Consider the following 20480-nt stretch of genomic DNA (forward strand, 5'->3'; position numbering starts at 1 on the left):
GGAAAAGTTGAAATTATGTTTTATTTTCTTGTCCTGTGTGGACCCGGCGTTATTTGTAAATTGAGCGATTTGTATACCAACTGCCAACGTATAAACACCACGTAGAAGATTTATCGAGTGAATGAAATTTTCAATACGTCATTGCAAATATACTTTGTAATGTCCTAATGTAATTCACGCTTCTACAACGTATAGAACCGTCAGTCGTGCGTCATAGACATTCACGGTCATTTTACGTCATTAGGTCATCTGCATAACACGGTCACTGTTCATTCATAAAAATATTAAACATTAATACATCATCTTCCATACTGCCACCGTACACTAGTTCATACTATATGTCTATACATTATTATTGTAATTAATTATACTATAAATACATTGCGGCTATGCCCAATAGGTATGAGGTATTGAGGTACTTAGGTACCTGCAGTATACAGCTGTGTGTGGTAAATGGTCATTTTCCCCCGGAATGTTTTATAGTAGGACATTTCCCCCTCCGTTTTTTTTAAAGTTTATTATTGACTAATAATAATGAATTGAATATTACAATATTATTTATTATTTAATATTTAATATGAAATTATTTTTTTTTAATAAAATATAAAATAATATATAAACATTTTTTATTTTCATAAATATAATAGATTATAAATGTATAATATGTTTGGTGCACTGAACTACTTGAAACAATAAAAAATAAATACATAAATAAGTATAAATAAAGTAAGATTAATAATTAATAAAATGGCTAATCATTTTGATATAAAAATGATAACATTTGATTACTGATTCTTTTGTTATTTCCAAACACATATTTTTTAGCATTTGTTCGTATTTATTTATTTTTTGTTAAAACTGTACCAGTTAATAAATTTAATAATTGCTTTTGAATTTGATTCAAGTAGTTCAGTAAAGTTGATCAAAAATATACATCTATAATTTCTTATATATCAATGAAAATATTTAAAAATATTAGACAATAGGTAAAATAATAATTTCATAATTATTAAATAATAAAATATTATTATTAAATAGTCAACTTAAAAAAAAAAATGGGTGGAAAATGTCCGCAACAAAAATATATCGGGGGGGGGGGAATGTCCTACTACATCGAAACAGTCTGGAGGGAAATGTCCGGGGGAATCCGCGATTCAGGTACTATATATTGCTGTTTGATTTTCTCCACAGCAACAGGAGTACATGTGTGTCATCATATTTTTTAAGTTGATAAACAGAAAACATTTTATACGGGTCACAAATCGGAAGATATGACTCAAATTCGGAACTGGTAGTGGCAGCAAAAGGAATAATTCACATCCGGTTACATATCCTTGATCCAGCCTCGGGCAATCTAGGTTTTCAGTTTTCACAACAGTCTATAACAATAGTAAGACACGGTCAGTCGATAGATATACAGGCACTCTGCAGTTAGGCATGTGACTAATGTCCGAGGAATCCGGAGATTTATATACAGGTAACAGGTATGTTTTATTATGATACAACGCATAACAACAACATACTATTTTGTATTATTATTAATTATATAAGTCTTACCTGCCACGGTCGTCTGATTGAGTTTTAAGATCAACTAACTTGCAATACATAAATAAATATAAAATATAGTTATATACTTATATTATATTTTATATGGTTATACTGACCAGCAGCGTTGTAAATTTTAATCAATAAACTGTTAGAAATTGCCTCTACAGTTTCCAACATGTGTGTAGCGTGCTCATTTATATTAAAAATTATTAAATAATGGGTTTAATATATTTAATTACTATATTACATATTATACGGTTATAATTGAATCTAAGACAAAAATGCCCGTCATAAGAAAAAAACGGGTAAGTAAGTGCGGATGTCGCTCTGCTGTACAGTATTATTTACAAGTGGGTCACTGTAATGGATGGTATTAAATTTGAATTCAATGATATAATATCATATTATCATTGTATACGAAAATCGATTATGACTTTTTGTCAGTCTATATAAAGTCTATATCATATAGGATATACATATAGACTGTCTATAGTCTATATCCTATAGGATATGTTATATTATATTTATATTCTTATTACTTATTAAAATGGTAGCCGGTAAGTTGAATTAATATAATCAAATTACAAAAAAATATCTAAAATCGTTATTCTTGGTTATTTAATATGTAATTCCATCCAAATTTGAACATAAAAATATAAAATTACTAAAAAAAAAACTGTTTTCATATTTATTTTATTTTATTTTTTAGTTACAGAAGTACCTAATTACCTACGTGGAACCTTTTTTAGATTTTCAATCCTTATATAGCTATAAAAATTGAAAATTTCATACATTCATTTAAAATTTAAAATTTGATAAATTCTGTCAAAATTCTAACTTCAAATGTTTTTTAAAAAATCGTGCATAGGTATTTTTAAAATTTTTCAACTTATATTGCAACAGAATCGCGGACGTTTCGCCTCCGCCGTTTCGTCCGCGTCAAAAAAACCAGTCCACGGACGTTTCGTCCCCGGCAATTATTAGCCATAGGACGTTTGGTCCCCGGCATACTTTGTTAATCTAAATGCATTTATTTTTAATGAACAATTCTGTAATGTCTAATATATAGTGTTGTAAAGTATTTGAGTAAAATTATTCAAATATTTTATTAAATACTTTTTTTTATTCTTTTAATTCTTAATTTGTTTCTACTTATAATTATTCTTGTTAAATAAAAATACCATGTCGTCGTGGTTTTTAAAATTATAACAATGTAATATTATATAATTATTTAACTACTTTATTTTAAGAGTATTTGAGTAATTACTTAAATACTTTTAAAAAGTATTTTTTACAACACTGCTAATACAGTATCTATAATATAGGCTATAGGTAAGTAATAAAAAAGAAGGATATGGTCGGACTAACAACGTGTCAGAAAGGTTCAACAATAAATTAAAAAATATTGTAAGAATTAAACATCCTAACTTGTATATATTTATTGAATCAATGCAGATGTGCAATGCGTCTGCAACGACTGAATTGGTACAAAAACAAAATGAAATAATAAATGTACCGAAAATAGTTAGTTTTAAGGAAAAGAAATTGCAATCATATTGCACGGGATTTCAATGTAATGATGATAATGACATTTTATAGGTACTATTTAAAAAACATAAGTCAGTTTACCTAAAAATAAATATATAATTTATCTTAATATCTATTATAGTACCTACCTATTTAATTTTAATTTATTAATTTTTACTACATTTTGTGTTAACTTAATACAATTGTGATTATGTATTTGTATAGTTTGTAGTATTGTCATTTAAAGATTAAATTGTTCAGTAAAAATTAATGCATTTAGATTATCAAAGTTTGTCGGGGACCAAACGTCATATGGCTAATAACTCTCCGGGACGAAACGTCTGTGGACTGCTTTTTTTGACGTGGACGAAACGGCGGTGGCGAAACGTCCGTTTACCATTGCAACAATATATTAGGAGCCTTGTCTTAAATTTCAATACTTTTTGACTCAACAAATGAAATTTTATTGACATTTATAGAAAAAAAATAAAAAAAATTGAAAATAGGAAATATACGTAAAACGTAAATATCAGTTATCACAAAACTAGTCAAAATTTTTTGAAAATGTTATTAAGTATAGAAAATTATAAAATAATCATAAAGTTTAAATTTTAAGTGACTATAGAACAGTTATTACAGTTATATAGTCATTCATTTTTGAATTACAACAAAATAAGAAAATCGCTACATGAGAAATCTCATGTTGTAAAAATTTGAACTTCAAACGCTTTTAAAAATTTAATTTGACTTTCTGATACATTTTTTTTTGTTTGATAAAGGTAATACTTATGTGGAACCTTGTATTAAAATTTAAAATCTTAGATTTATATAGAAACACCTATGACCTGTACAATATGTTAATGTATTTGCAATAATCGCAGTAATATAATATTACTTGTGTAATTATGTATAAGTGTAGTTGATATAAACATAAAGGAATAGTTATAAGGAATTAGGTACCCAGCAATAACAATTTTGTAGTGATTTTTTTTCTCTCCTGTTATCTACTAAATTTAATTATGTTTCAAATAGGTATGTTAGGATAAAATTTATTTTAAAACTAATAATTAATCCCTATATATTATAATTAGGTATATTTTTTTTTAAATGTTAGATACCTACTAGCCAGAAGCCAATAAGACAAGGCTAAATACTAATGGCTCCGGACTCTGGTCTCCTAGGTAGTAGGTGGGTTAAAAAAAAATACCTATATTATTTAACTTTTAACAAGTACCTACCGACAACTGTTCCAACAATAAATTACTTTCCCACTTTTGCATCTCAAAGTTGTTAATAGGTAATTATTGAGATACACTGATTACCCGACATCCGAACTCTATGAACCCGTACAATGTACCCAGTGGCGTAGCCAGGATTTTGAAATGGGGGGAGGGGGGGTTAAGTATTAATTAAAGTTTTTACAGTTTTCGTATATAAATAATACATTTATTAGGGAAAAAAAATATGAATAGTGGTGGGGTTTAAATACCCAAGCCCCTCTTGGCTACGCCACTGATAGTACCTACAATATTATGAGTTACGACTTAATGAGTTGGAACAACGGCAGTACCGCACAACGCAGTCATGCCGCACCGTGCCATTGTTATCACGTAAACGTTGCATCACAGTCCGCCGAATGCCGGCCGCCAAGGTAATATTATATATTATCTATAAACCTTGGCCGGTCGCCGAGTGGGCTTATCGTGTTTGAAGTAAACGAATGAAAACGAGTTTTTTTGTTTACGACAGTTACTTATCTCGTACCTCTATTATTATGATTAAAATATTAAATTGTAAATTTTAAATTATCAAAATACCTATTATGAGTATTGTAATTTAAAGTCAGTTGTCCGCAATCCGGTTATCGTTCAAGAGCTACGTATAATATAGTTGGCGATCGAAATTAGACTCTTTAGAGATTCAAGACAGGAGGAGAGGTGCTTACAGCTTATGAAACATAGATAATTATTAATTCGATTTACAATAAGTTATAATATCAATGATGTTATAAATCGTGGTATTAATTATAATATATTGTTCATTAATAATTTAATCAAACGTAGCATAGAAGGCTCGGAAGAATAAGACTATAAATAATATATGATATATTTTATGGGTAAATTAAATAATTTTATAAAACCTTAATTAATAATTTAACGCTTATTATTTATTACAATGCAGTTTACTTGGTTATTATTTTGTGCTTTATTTTTTTCCATATCTGCAGCCGATAATATGAATAAATTCATGTACTTTGCATATGGTAGCAACATGCTTGCAGACCGGATTCATATTAAAAATCCAACTGCTGTAAGAATTGGAACCGGCAAACTGAATGTATGTTAAACTGTTTTGAAAATGAACCCTTGTTTTTAGCAATGTATTTTTGTTGTAGGCGTTCCGTTTAGATTTTAAAGGATTTTCAAATTTTTGGGGCGGATGTCCATCAACAGTTGTTCCAGACCCTGAGGAACATGTTTGGGGTGTTTTGTGGCAACTGAATACCAGCGATTTGAGCAATCTAGATAAACAAGAAGGTGTTGAGAAAAAAATCTATGTACCATTTGAGGCAAATATTGTGACACCAAACGGGGATAATGTATTAAGTCGCTGTTACATGCTAGTCAATCAGCCTGCTAAACAAATACCATTGCCACTAGACAGAAGACCATCAAAAGCATATCTAGAAACTATAATACTAGGGGCAAATGAAAGTGGTTTACCATTGGACTATTTACAATTTCTTAATGAAATTCTTGATAATGGCAATGATGGCCCAAAAATGCCATGGTCCAAGCGTGAACCACAAACTACCGAGTTGTAACTGACTTTTCGTCTTGTTTAAAATATGTTATAAATTAAGTTTTAAGTATCTTATAAAGAAAAAATATAAGTGTACAAATCAAAATCTATAATATTCAATACTGTAAAAAAAAATATGTAAGGAGGTAAGGGGACATTGATTAAAATCAGTTTTTATACAGACAAAATGTTGGTGATTTTATACTTAATACCTATACTTTAAATTTTGCAATATAAGATACCTATAAGATTAGTCAGATTAAGCCTAAGTAATGTATTTACGACTGAATGTTCTCTTTTTATTTACTTTGTTTTAGAGTTATACATTTATAATGCATGACAAATTATGACAAAAAGAACATTTAAGATCATGTATAATATTTACTAGTTTGTCTTTATCATTTGTGTCTCATTACATAGATAGATACCATTATAAATATAATAGTTAATAAATTCAGAGCAAGTAATGCATAAGCAGTTTGATATCAAATGATGATATATTTTTCAATAAATTTTAAATATCCTGAATAACAACGTTTAATTATTGATTATACACAGTGGCGTAGCCAGGATTATGAAATGGGAGGTGTTTTAAGTATAGATTAAAACCAAGTTTTTACAGTTTTCGTATATAAATAAATTAAGGGTTCAGAACTTAACTTGTTGTACTAAAAATTATCGAAATATGCAGTCAAAATTCTCAAAATATGCTTAAATATATGTACTATGTAGCAACATTTTTATATTATTTTTGAAAAATCATAAAACATATTGCAATTTTTGTAATAAAAAACTAAAAAATAAGTAGGTGTATAAACCTGATAAATAAATAAGTAATAACTAGGGCAGAGGACTTGTAGCATTTGCATATTTTTTTTGCACAGCCACAAAAATAGCAGAGTGCGAAACAAATACGTTTCATGCTTCCACAAAGCTAGTTTTGAAATTTTATTGTGCATATAAATGCATATTTTACGTTTTTTTGGTTTGTAGGGCATATTTTACACTTTTATACGCTATTTTATATTTTTTGAGACATATTTTACTTGAATCGATTTTTTCCACAGTGACATTTTTATTTCAAACAATACAGTCAAAATGTTTGGATAAAAATTTATTTATTTTTAATTTTTGTCGTTTAATATGGTTTTTGACTGTGCTCGGGCACACATTTTTCTTAGAAGCGATAACGATTTTAACGTAAACTGTACCTACGACATCACCACCACAGATACGTGTGTATACCATGCAGGCTTTTATTCGATTAGGATAAATAAATAATAATGTTAATGTATTATGTATTTATTATTTAAACAAAAAGGCTAAAAAAATTTTAAGTGCATATTTTAATTGCATATTATGGGGTTTTTTAGTGCATAAGTGCTTGCATATTTAGAGCTTTTTTAGAGCTACAAGTCCTCTGCCCTAGTAATAACGAATAATGTGATATGCGAACACGTACCGATGTTCATTCATTTGTACAATCTACACTCTATGTGTCAATTATAGTTTAAACACAGTTTTGTCACAAAGAGACTTATGAAATCTTACATATGCGAACATAGGGTCAACTGTAGCCAAGCTCCACCAACAACTTTAACAGCCCTCCACCCCTCCCAAACATTTACTTAATTTTTTTAAACTTATTCAATTTTATAATAGTATGGTATTAGGCTTCGGCCTTTCCAAATCTCAAAATTATCGCCTATTGTTCCTAATGAAACATATCATTTTTTAAGATATTTTTCAATGTTATCCAAATATAATTTTTCCTGACAATTGTATGTACATTTAAGTTAAAAAGTATACAAATATGCAAATTCAAACTTTGTATTTAATTTCGCCATTTCATAAGACAAAGTTATAACTTGCAAGCAGTCCCAAACCATATAAACAATATATTTATTAGGAGGGAAAATGTCAATGGTGGGGGGGGTCAAACACCCAAAACCTCCCTCTTGGCAACGCCACAGATTATACATGCAACATATGCAAGCCATTCATGCCAAAGAAGTCAGCCAGAAGCGTAGTTATGATTTTTGTGTCCATTTGCTCATTGTCACAAAAAACTTTTAAGCCTCCTTTAATTAGAAAATTTACCTTATCTCTCTGTTAAAAGTGTTACTCCAAAATGTATATTTTTCCCCTTATTGCACTTAAGCTTCTACTAGTTTAGAAAACACTTTTATTTTACCATTACTCCATTTATTTTAATAAAAAGTAAACTTTTATAATTAAATGAAACAAAATATAATTTTTGATTTTAGCCTTTTTTTCCTAAATTGTTCATATGACAAATATAATAAAATACATTAAACAGGGTGATTCTTTTATCATTGATAACTTATTATTTCAAAAAGTGTAAATGTTTTTGAAATTATTATTTTGCATAGTTTCAAATTGTCAGTCTTGTAAAGAATACTTTTATTTTGTATTCGGAATAACATATTCGAATAACTGAGAATTAAGGTATTCAGTATACTTATTCGAATAGTTCTTAAAAAATATATTCAAATACTTTAAAAAGTATTCGAATATTATTAGAATACTTTTTTCCTCAACTAGTTTTTGTCAGTTTTTGAAAGGTTGGTAATTATTAACATTTATTAATTAATAATTAAAAATACATCGTAATCATAAGTTATTTATAAATTTTGACCACATATGATACGGCCGATACGGATCGTCCGGGATACAACACATTGGTGTTTATAAAAGTAATCATATCACGGGCCAATATTATACTTCGTTCAAAGAATAAAATGTTCATGATTTATAATATGTCGTTACAAATTTAAAATTATTTTTCTGGATTTGAAAAAAGTATTTTTTTAATGAATAAAAAATAAAAATAAAAGTATTCAGAATACGTATTTGAATACTTTTTAAAAAATATCAAATACAAAAAAAGTATTCAAATACTTTTATTCGAATACTTTACAAGACTGCAAATTGTTTACAAAACGTTTTTATTAAAAAAAAAATATTTTTAATCCTTATAATTTTTTAAGTTTTTTACTCTTTTGAATGATAACAGTTTTAATTTAATATTCTAAAGCAGAATATTTGTCTAAGTATTTTGAAATATAAAAATTGAATTTAGGGTGAATTTAAGTTAATTAAAGTATTTAAAATTTTGATGAGCGTGGTGGTGGTACGGGGTTACCCCGCGAAATGTTTGTCCGCTACTCCACTGATCTAAACTTTAAATTCTTATAACTCATAAACTAATCGCCCTAAATTTGATTTTTATGTTTTGAAATACTTAGACAAATATTCTACTTTGGAATATGAAATTAAAACTCATGTTATCATTCAAAAAAGTAAAAAGCTTAAAAAAAGGACAACATTTTTTTGAAAATATAATTTTTTAATAAAACCTTATTTTATAAACGACTTGAAACTATGTAAAATAATATTTTCAAAAACATTTACACTTCTTGAAGTAATGAGTGTTCAATGATAAAAGAATCACCCTGTGCATATATATATAAATATGTATAGAAATGTAAAAGATATAATAAAAAAATACAAGTTATAATTTAACTTTGAAAATAATTTAACCTCAAGGAACGCGCCTCCCCCCTAAATATGCATCACTTATAGGGGAACTCAGAGTACAGCATATTAAGATGCACCATAACCGTTTACACAGCACCTTCTGAGCACCTTCGCACACACAAGACTTGTACACTAGTATAATTTTTGCTAGAAATAAACTATATTTTTGTTCATTGTTGAAAGTTGCTTGTTTAAATTATTTATTGAAAAAACAAAAATGTCTGGATCTAAAATTTTTTACAAATTTGAAAAGTAACATTGTTTTTATCTGTTAATTACTAACTGAATGAATTTAAAATAACTTTTAACTAAACATAAGTTACTTTTTTTATATAAAAATTTAACTTGAAAAATAAAAAAAAATTTCATTTATCTAACCTTGGTTCTGTGATAATTACTTGCATATTTGAAAATTATATTTTGATGATTAAAATAAATTATCAAATAAACTGAATGAAAATAAATTGTTCGAACATTCCAAAACTATTTGATTACTCAATTTGCTTCAATAGGCCAAACGTTTAATTAAAATATAAGATTATTTCCTGATAGAATTATTTACAAATTTTATAAGTTAAAATACAATTTCCTAAAACATATAATACACAATCTTTCCATATCAGTTCCATATATTAGGAACTTGGTTTGTGTTACTAACTTCTATTTTAGGGGATACTTTAATAAAAACATGAATAGATTCTCTATTAAGTTCTTTACATTACTTGATGTTGTTAGCCAGAGTAACATTGCCAACAACCTTAAGATTATTTTTGGTATATATCTTCATCACTTTATCTTTTGCTAACCGATATATATATATATATAACTAATAACCGTCAAATTTTTTTTCTTTGGTTTTTTATACAAAATGCGATGTATTTTAGTAATACATTTTAGTCTAAAAACACTACTTTACTCCTAAACAAACATGTATAATAGTTTGGTTTGTTAAATATAATTTTACACTTACGATTTACAATTTACATGGAGTATCCATAATTTGTTAATCTATTATTAACAAGGTAATTAGAGTATCTTTTTTTTTTACTATTTAGGGCCGTTCTTACAATGTCCGGTAAAGTGTCGGTTAACGCTAACCGACTGATAACAGATTTTTTTACCAGCAGAATTTGGCCGGTTAAGTGTCGGTTAACTTTAACCGGACATTGTAAGAACGGCCCTTAATGTCTCTACATTCTATATTGACGTATAATATATATAATAAATATTGAATTGAAAGTAATATAAAGGTTTTAATAACTAAATATTGTTTTCAACTATTTTGGAACTAGTAGATTTAGACTTTGCAACAGATTTCCGGTCAGTCTTAATAAACACATATGTATCATTGTCCTCATATGACTGGAATCCAATATCAATAATATTCCAAGATGATGTATACTCTTTTATAATATCTTGATTCATAGTTAATTTTATAGCCGCTTCTTTAGTAAGTAAAGCCATTTCTCTTTTGGGCATTGGTAATACACATTTAACAGCGTTGTTAACCTGCAGAAAAATAAATATATTATATACAAATACCTAGCATATTGCCATGCCAAATGACTACATTGTTTGATATACATAATTATAACAAAAATTCAAAATTTAAAATAAATCAATACTTTATCATCAAGTAAACAGGGTTTTTATACAAACTCATTTAAATTTTACTTATGATGAAGACAAAAAACAAAAATACTATGTACAAAATTGATTCCTGTCATGAAAAAATTAAATACCTAACAAATGATGTATGCAACAAACCAAGTTACCATACAGTGTGCTATAGACCTATTGTGGATAGAAGTCTTCTAACACACAGTGATTACCTAAAGTTGCTCTCAACTCCCAGGGGATTCAAATGGATAGATATGCCATTATACTATAAGAAAGGGTATAATTCATACAAATTTCGTAAGCTAGAAAATGAAAAATATAATGTTTATGGTCAACAAAAAATGGTATATATTAGTTAAAATACTATTATACTTAGTAATTAAATATTTATATAATATTAATGCATACTTTCAAGAATTATGGAAAATCATGGAATGTACAAAATCAAACAATAAATAATCAAAAGCAAAGAATGATGAATAATACTTTGAATATAAATAATAATTATCATAAATCTAAAAAATTAAAAAATCGACGAAAAAATATTTCACAAAGTAAGATACATTTATATTTAGTCATAAACTAGAAAAATTTAAATATGGAAAAATAACTTATTACTTTAAGTTTTAGAATAAAAATATAACTTACATTATTAAATTATATTGTGTAGATATTGTATAGATAAATAATTTTTTAATAGATGATAAAACCATGTCAAATAATGCCAATAAAACAAAAATAAAAAATATTAATATCAATAAACATGGAATGGGAGATGACTTAAAACATAAAAATGACTCATTAATTCAAAAAGATGAAGATAGTTCTAGTGAAAAACTAAGAAAAATAAAAGATCAACAAGAAACAGACGATTTTATGAAAAAAAAAAAAAAGTTATGGTTACAAGCTGAAAAAAAACGTAAAAAAAGGGAGGAAGAAGAAAATAAATTTAAATCTTCTATACAGGCTAAAGAAAAAGAAAAAGAAGAACAGAAGAAAATTATGGAAGAAAAAATCAAAATGAAATTAAAACGCAACCAAATATTGGAAGAACAAAGAAGACAAAAAATTGAAAAGGAAAATGAAGATATTGCTAAAGCACAAGAATTAGCAAAAAAAAAAATGATAGAAGAGAATGATATATTATCAAAAGAAGCAAAAGAAGCTGAAAGGCAACGCAGACTTGAAGCACTTAAAGAAGAAGAAGAGGAAGCGTGGAGAAAAAAAATAAATGAAGAATTTGCCTTAAAAATGGGTTATACACCGAATTCAAATTTTGTCAACAAAAAAAACGAACATTCCATGTGTAATAATGCTAATAAAAGATTAACTCGATATACCGACAAACTACTCAAAGAAATAAAACAAAACAATCAAGTTTTTGATCCAGGAAATTTAATGAAACAACTCATCAAGAGAGAATTGAACAAAGCAGAAAACAGAAAAGTTAAAAATTAATTTTGTACTTAATGTTAATATAAGATTAATATAAAAATGTATTTTTAGGTAAAACAAAAAAGCCGGCAGCGATTATGTCAGCCATGCAATAAAAAAATAAAAAATATGATTATGATAAAAACAGAAGAAAAAAAGGAAAAACCAATTCTGTCAAAAAAAATAGAGTTCAATAATTATTACGGAATTAATAACATATTTAACTCGAAAATCTCCAACAGAGTAAATCAATTAACAGACGTAAAATCAAATGAATATTGTAAACTAAATAAACCCAAGATAATGTTGCAAAATACTCAATGCAAAATACCAGACGTGCATTGCTATAGTAATACATCATTTAACACACTTGTATGCAATTGGAAGAACGAGGTAGCTGATATGATAACAAATATGCAAAAACGTCGATATAACTGTACAAAATAGTAAAATACACAATACACAAAATATTAAAACATTTAATATCAGATTTTAAAATAGGACATGGATTTATTTCAATGTATTATAAGTATTTTTTTTTTAAATTTAAAATATAAATATTAGTTCTCTTAAATTTGTTGAATACTTACCACACAATATAAATTTAAAATATAATCGCTATCCACTTGTGGCCATTTTTGATGAATTACATCATTTTCCCAATTAATTTGTTCCCATTTATGATTTATACGACCTGGTGCAGATACAAATCCACTCCATAAGGCAGATGTAAAATGTGGAGCCATTGGAGTTAACATTATTATTTGAACAGCCAGTAATCTTTCATATTCTGCACTATACTTAATCAATTCTTTAGGAGACTTCTGTAAAAGTATCAATATATTAAAATCTATAAAAATGAACGTATATTTGAATAGTTTATTAAAATATGTATAATATACTCTTAAAATATTTGTCAATCCTTGTAGTTTTGAAATGGCTACACTCAATTGATATGATTTTCTGAAGTTACTTGAAGTTTTTTTGACATGATAATTACGTGCATCCTGTAATTTAATTTCTTCTTTTTGAAATATAGATGAATCAATTGTATGTCTTTGGACATCATCATTTTTTCTAACAGTTCGAAATTCTCTTATAGTCAACCATAATCTATGTTGCCAATTTAAAATTCCAGGAAATGCTAATAGTATTAAATATTAATTATGTATTAAACAATATATATTTGTACTACCATGTAACTTATTAGTTATTACTTATTACTCACTATCAGAATTCCAATTTCTATTAGATGTAGGTGCAACACTAGACAATACCAATAATCGCATGGTATCTACTCCATATTCACTAATAGTATTCTTTGGTTCAACACCATTGTGTTTAGATTTACTCATTTTTTCCCATGTTGCAATAACCGGGTTGTCACCATCTTTAGAGAAATATGTTTTACCTTTTTTTATTACTTCATCTTCTTTTAAATATGTGCCATTAATTTTATTTTTAAAGCTTTGACCCATCACCATGCCTTGAACCAATAGTTTTTTAAATGGTTCTAAACAAGGAGACAAACCAATGGAATGTAGAAAGTGGTTAAAGAATCTCGCATAATATAGATGCAAAACAGCTAAAAGAAAATAATATATTTTAACTACTTTCATAAATTCTTTTAAGAGTAAATTTACCATGTTCTTTTCCACCAACATATATATCAACAGGCATCATTTTGTTGGCCAACATATTATCAAATGGCTGAGAACTATTTTTAGGATCTAAATATCTAATATAATACCAACTGGAATCCACAAAAGTATCCATTGTATTTGTTTCTCTTTTTGCCTCTTTACCACATCTAGGAAACTGCAATATTAATGTTATGTTTGTATTTCATACAAGTGTTAAATGTACTACTTACTTAGGACAAGTAGTCTTAATCCATTCTTTGACTAACTCTAACGATTTAAATTTTTTACCACTTTGTACATCAAGCATTGGCAATTTTACTGGTAATTGTTCTTCTGGTACAGCTTGAGCTCCACAATTTGTACAATGAATAATTGGTACAGGAGTACCCCAATATCTTTGTCTAGATATTAACCAATCCTGTAATTTAGAACTTACTTGATAACCACCACAATTTAACTCTTTTGCTTTTTCACAAATTATTTCTCTGGATAAATATGAGCTTTGGTTTACAGAATGAAAAATATTATGCTCTTCAGCTAATTCTTTATCAATAGAATTTGCATGTGGCACAGCTAAGCGTGATTCTTGCCCGTCTGGATATACAACACGATCAGTAACTAAAATCGGTAATTTGCTGCCAGTAATCGGATTCTTGATGTATACATTTTTATGATTCAGAACATAATATTTATGTACAAAAGAATCGGGCTTAACACAAACAAATGCAGCTAGTGGTACATGTTCTGGATATTGTGTCCAAACATTGAGTATTGTTCTACACACATTATCAGTATATAGTTGAAAATCAAATTTATATCCATCACATTCTCCAATCCAATGTTTTTGCAGATTGATAATATCCCTCCAATCTATTAAAGATGGATCATTTAATCCTTCAAACAGAGCTCTGGAAACAATGATTTAAAATTTATTAATTGCACCAACTATAACAATTATTCAAGGGCGGCAGAGTTGTATAGCACTACAACTACAAACTATGTTTTATTAGAGGAAATGATAACCCAGGTCGTTAAATGGTGACAGTTACATCGCGAAACGAGTTTCTTCTCTGGTGGAATGGAGTATATAATATAAAGCACAGCTAATTAATAAAAAAGTTTTATAACTGAAATGCATTTTAATTTATTTTAAAATTGTCTATAGAAATTTTAAGGGGAATACTGAAAATAACCTCTACAAAGTACAAAGTACAAACTATGCTTGATTTCTGATCACTAAATAGTACTAATTATAATTTGGAAAGCACTACTGTTAGTGTCAGTAAAAAAATGTATTTTTGTCCTGATCATTTATTAATGTGAAGAGCTACAGCTTATTAGCTTAAGTGATTTAGAATTAAATAGTTCATATACTTAAGTATTATCAGTGGCAATTGCCTTTTAGATTTTGTTTAAATAGAGGGGTAGCCGGCGGGTCACCTAGTAAATGTAATATGATATACTCAATATGTAGTCAATAATGATCTAAAATGTAATTAGTTATATTATTATTATTTATTATGCATTAATACTTGGGATATTTGTAACCTGCCTCTGTAACATTTTCAGTTCGACACACCACTGAGTATCATATAAATATTGATTATTAAAATGAAAAAAACACTAAGTTATTGGATGTTTCACTAACTTGGAAAATTGTGTTGTTTTTATAAACCATTGTTTCAGAACTTTTTTCTCAACAATAGCACCAGACCGCCAAGAACGTCCATTTTCATCTACTTGTTCATTAGCTAACACTGTTTCGTCTACTGGATCCCAATTAACTTCAGCCTAAACAACAATAAAGGCAATTATTAGTCAGTGCTAGTAAACATTTGACACAAAGGAAATGGCTTACTTCTTTAGAATAAACAAGTCCAGATTGAAACATTTTTAGAAAGAACCATTGAGTCCATTTATAATAAGTTGGATCACAGGTTGTTAATTCATTAGACCAATCAAAACTGCATCCAAGTTCTTGAAGCTGTTTTTTCATGTGATCAATATTTGAACTAGTCCATTTATCAGCTGGTAAGCCATGTAGTATAGCTGCGTTCTCAGCGGGAAGCCCAAATGCATCCCATCCCATAGGCTGAAATACCTATTGCAAAAATGTTTATAAAATGTTAACTTTATTTAATATGAATAATAATGACAAATAAATTTACATTTTGTCCGTGCATGCGATGAAACCTAGCAATTGAATCTGCAATTACATACACTCGAACATGACCCATGTGTAAGTGACCAGACGGATAAGGAAACATCGATAAGACATAGAATTTTTTATCGATGTTATTTTTATCAAAACTACCTTTACATAGTTTATCTTTCCAGTATTTCTCAATTTTTAGTTTTAGATCTATTGTCAACTCTTCATTCTATAAATAAATGTTGATGAGTTAGAACATATTTAATTATAACATAAACTATTACTTATTATCAATACTTAAAGTTAGGTACTCACCCAAATATCATTACTAAGAGATCTACGGTTTGGAGAATATTTCTTATAACATCTAAGATTATGAAGTTTATAAAATATTTCTCTGGAAATCATTGCCCACGATTAGAAATCGATACTAAGCTCTACTCTAAAATATTTCAAGCAATAGGTATAAATCTATTAACATTTAAAACCTAAAATATAGTCTTTTTTTTAATTCCTTGCAAACCTATTACTAAATATTACTTACTACATTAATTATTTAATGCACAGATTTTATATAAGGGGTGATACTGTGATAGCACAGAATAGATTAAATTTAATCTGTGGCATCATTGCCGCATTGGATGCATTAGATTACATTATCAATCATAACCGATAAATCTTTATGATAATAGCATAGAATAATATTAAGTATAAAATTATTCTAATATTCTGTGATAATAGCACGGCTGAAGCCTGAAGATTCTCTGTGTGGAGAGTTTAAGAAATTTAAGAAGTTTAAGAAATTCTTCTTTTATCTATGTTAACCACGATTTAAGATATACCCAAGATATACATACTTGAGTATATAATATATAAGGCATGACATAACAATTAATATAATTTTGTTATATCATGATATAAGGTATGTATATCTAAAATCCTGATGTTCACCACAAGCTCAGCTATCTATTAAGGGGCCTCGCTAGTCGCTATTGCTACTGCTGTAAATTTCAACTCAAAATACCTTAAGTTTTGATAAAATTAAAGTTAGTTTACGTTGTCCGATTTTGATTCTGAAAAAAAATTTGAACTCGGCCAAAAATTGTAGATCGTACTAACACTTTGTAACAATTAAAAATTAAATCTTATATTATTATTGTGAAAACTGTAATTGAAAATATGAGTTTTTCAAGTCATAGTAAAAATTCAAATTCATATTAAAAAGAAAGTGTCTCGTACGATTTACAAACATTTTTCTTCTGAATTCAAATATTTTTTTCAGAATCAAAATCAGACAACGTTAACTAACTTTAATTTTGTCAAAACAATAAGTTAGTTGTCATAAAATTGTTATAGTGAATTTTACATGGCTATCGAGTATTCGAGTTATTGACATGAACATGCGCGTACAAGAGTGGTACCACATTTCACTCACATATCACACTAATAATCATTTACAACCAACACATAGATCACGGGCGGCTAAGACGAGATTACAAATAGCCTAAATGTTGCCCCTTAAATAATAGCCGCAGCTAGGCCCCTTGAGACAGTACGTTGTACGTGACTAAGCGTCCACGGCTGTAGAATATATAGATATTATCCAAGATCTTCACTAATCCCACGGTCTTGTATAGAAAACCTGAAGACCGTGATCATCACTATCTAGTACATCAATATCAGCCGTGCCCGTGCACAGAATAGATGAAATAAGATATAAAATAAGAATAGATATTTTAATCTATTTTGTGAAAATAGCAAGGTGCGATGTAATAGCGATGTCCATGCTAAGTACAAAACAAAAACTATCGAAATTTGTGAATACTTAATAATTATTAAATAATTAAGAAAACAGTGTAATGTAAAAATGTGTTCTACTTACAAATTAGTAATTACATTATAGTTTAGGTAGTTGGGTATGAGGTTATATGAGAATTTTTCTAGTAAAAATGTATGCCTCTTTCATTTTATTAATTTCATCATAATATTCCGAACATTCAATTTATTATTTGATTGTAATAGTTAATTTACAAAATTGTCCATAAATTATTAATAACTATTTGCTATAAGTTTACGACTTCTATATTTTTTTTTGCATCTCTCTTAAATAAATAAAAAACATAATATTAATAATTAATATAATATTACAATATTATTATTATTATAATAATACCTAAAATGTCACTTTAATATCTAAAGAAGATAATAACAAAAATAAACACCGCTAGATTGCACTAGTAAATGTACACAATAATTTAATATATTATACCTACCTGAAAATGGGCGTCTTAAGGGTCCCGGTGCCAGTTTTTCAAATTTTCCGCAGTTTAATAAAATTTGAAATTAAATTATATATTTTAGTTGCCACCTTAATTATAACACTTTTCCACTAATCTACCATCCGATACCTATTTAGGGGGAGGTGGGTTTATAGGATGTATTAGGTATATTGAAAAAATTACTTCACGGGAATTAAAAAATATTTGAATTCAGCAGAAAAATGTCTGTATAGATTGTAACAGACACATTCCGTTTTTAATATGAATTTTAATTTTAACTATGACTTGAAAAACTCATATTTTCATGTTTTCAATTACAGTTCACAATAATATAATATTTAATTTGTAAAAAGTGTTTGTACGATCTATAGACAATTTTTTGCCGAGTTAAAATTTTTTTTCAGAATCAAAGTCGGACAACGTAAGCTAACCCTAATTTTGTCAGAACTTGAGGTATTTTGAGCTAAAATGTATGGTAGTAGTGAGGCCGCTTAAAGCTGAAATAGTAGGTACAAAATTAAAAATATTTCCTACGTACCCTGGAATTTTCAAGACTCAAACCCTCCCCCAAAAACGAATCTTGGTTTCGTCACTGGAAAGTGTATTATCATAGCAATAATTCAAAGGATTGATCGAAGATTATTAAGAAATTTCTATGATATGTACTAATGTACTATGTACATACAAATGTGTAAATTTGTAAATAATATAAAAAACATTATGGTATACTACTTATGACGTAATAGTTGCAAATATTTCATCAGATTTACACACTATAGTTATTTCGACTGGATAGGCGCCAGGCGGATAGCTATGCAACGTATATAGTTAGTAATTATTTTAAATATATTCTAGTACCTAAAAATTTTTATGAATATAATGATCCAATAAAAAACGTATTAATGAAAATTACAAGTACAATTAATCAAAACGGGTTCCGACTTTCCGACGTTCGGTACATAATATTATATAGCACATTAGCACATGTCACACTAACACACAAACACATTAACACATACAATTTTCATAAAATGCTTGTATCCTATATTTGATATAACTAATTACGAAATAATAACCCTTAATCTTCCTTATATTATAATTTATAGATCTAAAAACAATTAATATTTATATTCATTTTTGCTTCTTTTGACCTTTTAGAAACAACTAAAACAATTCTATATAAACTAATAAACTAAGTAGGTAGGTACCTAAGCAGGCGCGGATCTAGAACTAAAATTGAGGGGGGATCATATTTACGAAAAGACAAAAACTTAATACACAGTTAAGACATAATAAAATAAGAACTTTATTGATAATTGTTGTTTTAATTAATTAAATGACAAAGTTTAGTCTCTTTTGTTTTGTTTTTCCAAATCTGGTTATAATGTCATCAACATTTACTGCTATATTCTTGTGAATATTGAGTAAAGCGAGACAGGGTGAGGCGTTCCTCTCCCATGTTTGAACGAAGCCACGTCTTAAAGAGTGGAGAACGATCGCTCCGCTGTAGCTGCACTTACAGGAAGTGTTGCGAGTATTTGCAATAGAACATTTATATTTGGGTATAAATCTGTGTCACACTGTTCTATTACCTGAGGTAAGAATTCCGGTACTTTATTTCCACTTTCTACTTCACGTTTCCATTTTGTAACCCAAAGCTGAAATTCTGACAATACCGTAGATATATGAGGCCTGTGTAGAAGTTCAGTGTAGTTTTTAACTGCTTCCCGTACGGCCGTACAGCTACCAAATCAACTTCTGAGTAAACAGTTTTTGGTAAAAATACACCCAAATTAAACAATGAAAGCACCTCTGGAGAAAGTCGTTCTTCCAAATCTGCTATTATTGAATCCAAGAGAGGAATAGAGGACTCGTTTTGTCGATTGTCAGACCCAAGTTTTGGCTTCTTACTGA

At 28.0% G+C, this 20480-nt stretch overlaps 2 protein-coding genes across 2 annotated transcripts; one reads left to right on the forward strand and one right to left on the reverse strand.

Moving 5' to 3' along the window:
* Positions 1 to 4919: 4919 nt before the first annotated feature.
* LOC100160827 (gamma-glutamylcyclotransferase-like) lies at positions 4920 to 6367 on the forward strand. Its single transcript, NM_001246050.1, is given in 3 exon segments — positions 4920 to 5191; positions 5303 to 5412; positions 5471 to 6367. Coding segments are annotated over 3 exon segments (555 nt in total). The 5' UTR covers positions 4920 to 5175; the 3' UTR covers positions 5900 to 6367.
* Positions 6368 to 10671: 4304 nt separating this feature from the next.
* On the reverse strand, positions 10672 to 16862 carry LOC100163590 (probable leucine--tRNA ligase, mitochondrial). Its single transcript, XM_003241846.4, has 10 exons — positions 16603 to 16862; positions 16304 to 16516; positions 15994 to 16236; positions 15784 to 15926; positions 14366 to 15043; positions 14136 to 14302; positions 13721 to 14077; positions 13395 to 13636; positions 13083 to 13316; positions 10672 to 10947 (listed from the first exon to the last, which is right to left on the reverse strand). Exons 1-10 carry the CDS (start codon positions 16693 to 16695, stop codon positions 10699 to 10701), a joined length of 2619 nt encoding a protein of 872 aa, XP_003241894.1. The 5' UTR covers positions 16696 to 16862; the 3' UTR covers positions 10672 to 10698.
* Between the last annotated feature and the right edge of the window lie 3618 nt (positions 16863 to 20480).

This window comes from Acyrthosiphon pisum, chromosome A2 (genome assembly GCF_005508785.2).
Source record: "Acyrthosiphon pisum isolate AL4f chromosome A2, pea_aphid_22Mar2018_4r6ur, whole genome shotgun sequence".
In the NCBI taxonomy this organism is placed as follows: Eukaryota; Metazoa; Arthropoda; class Insecta; order Hemiptera; family Aphididae; genus Acyrthosiphon; species Acyrthosiphon pisum.

What these genes read in the sequence shown, in the direction of transcription:
- LOC100163590 (XM_003241846.4), bottom strand. Translation starts at nt 16,695, where the DNA reads ATGATTTCCAGAGAAATATTTTATAAACTTCATAATCTTAGATGTTAT. An exon ending in TAGAAATTGGAATTCTGATA is followed by an intron (nt 13,637 to 13,720) that starts GTGAGTAATAAG and finishes TAATACTATTAG; the next exon opens with CATTTCCTGGAATTTTAAAT. An exon ending in GATTGACAAATATTTTAAGA is followed by an intron (nt 13,317 to 13,394) that starts GTATATTATACA and finishes ATACTTTTACAG; the next exon opens with AAGTCTCCTAAAGAATTGAT.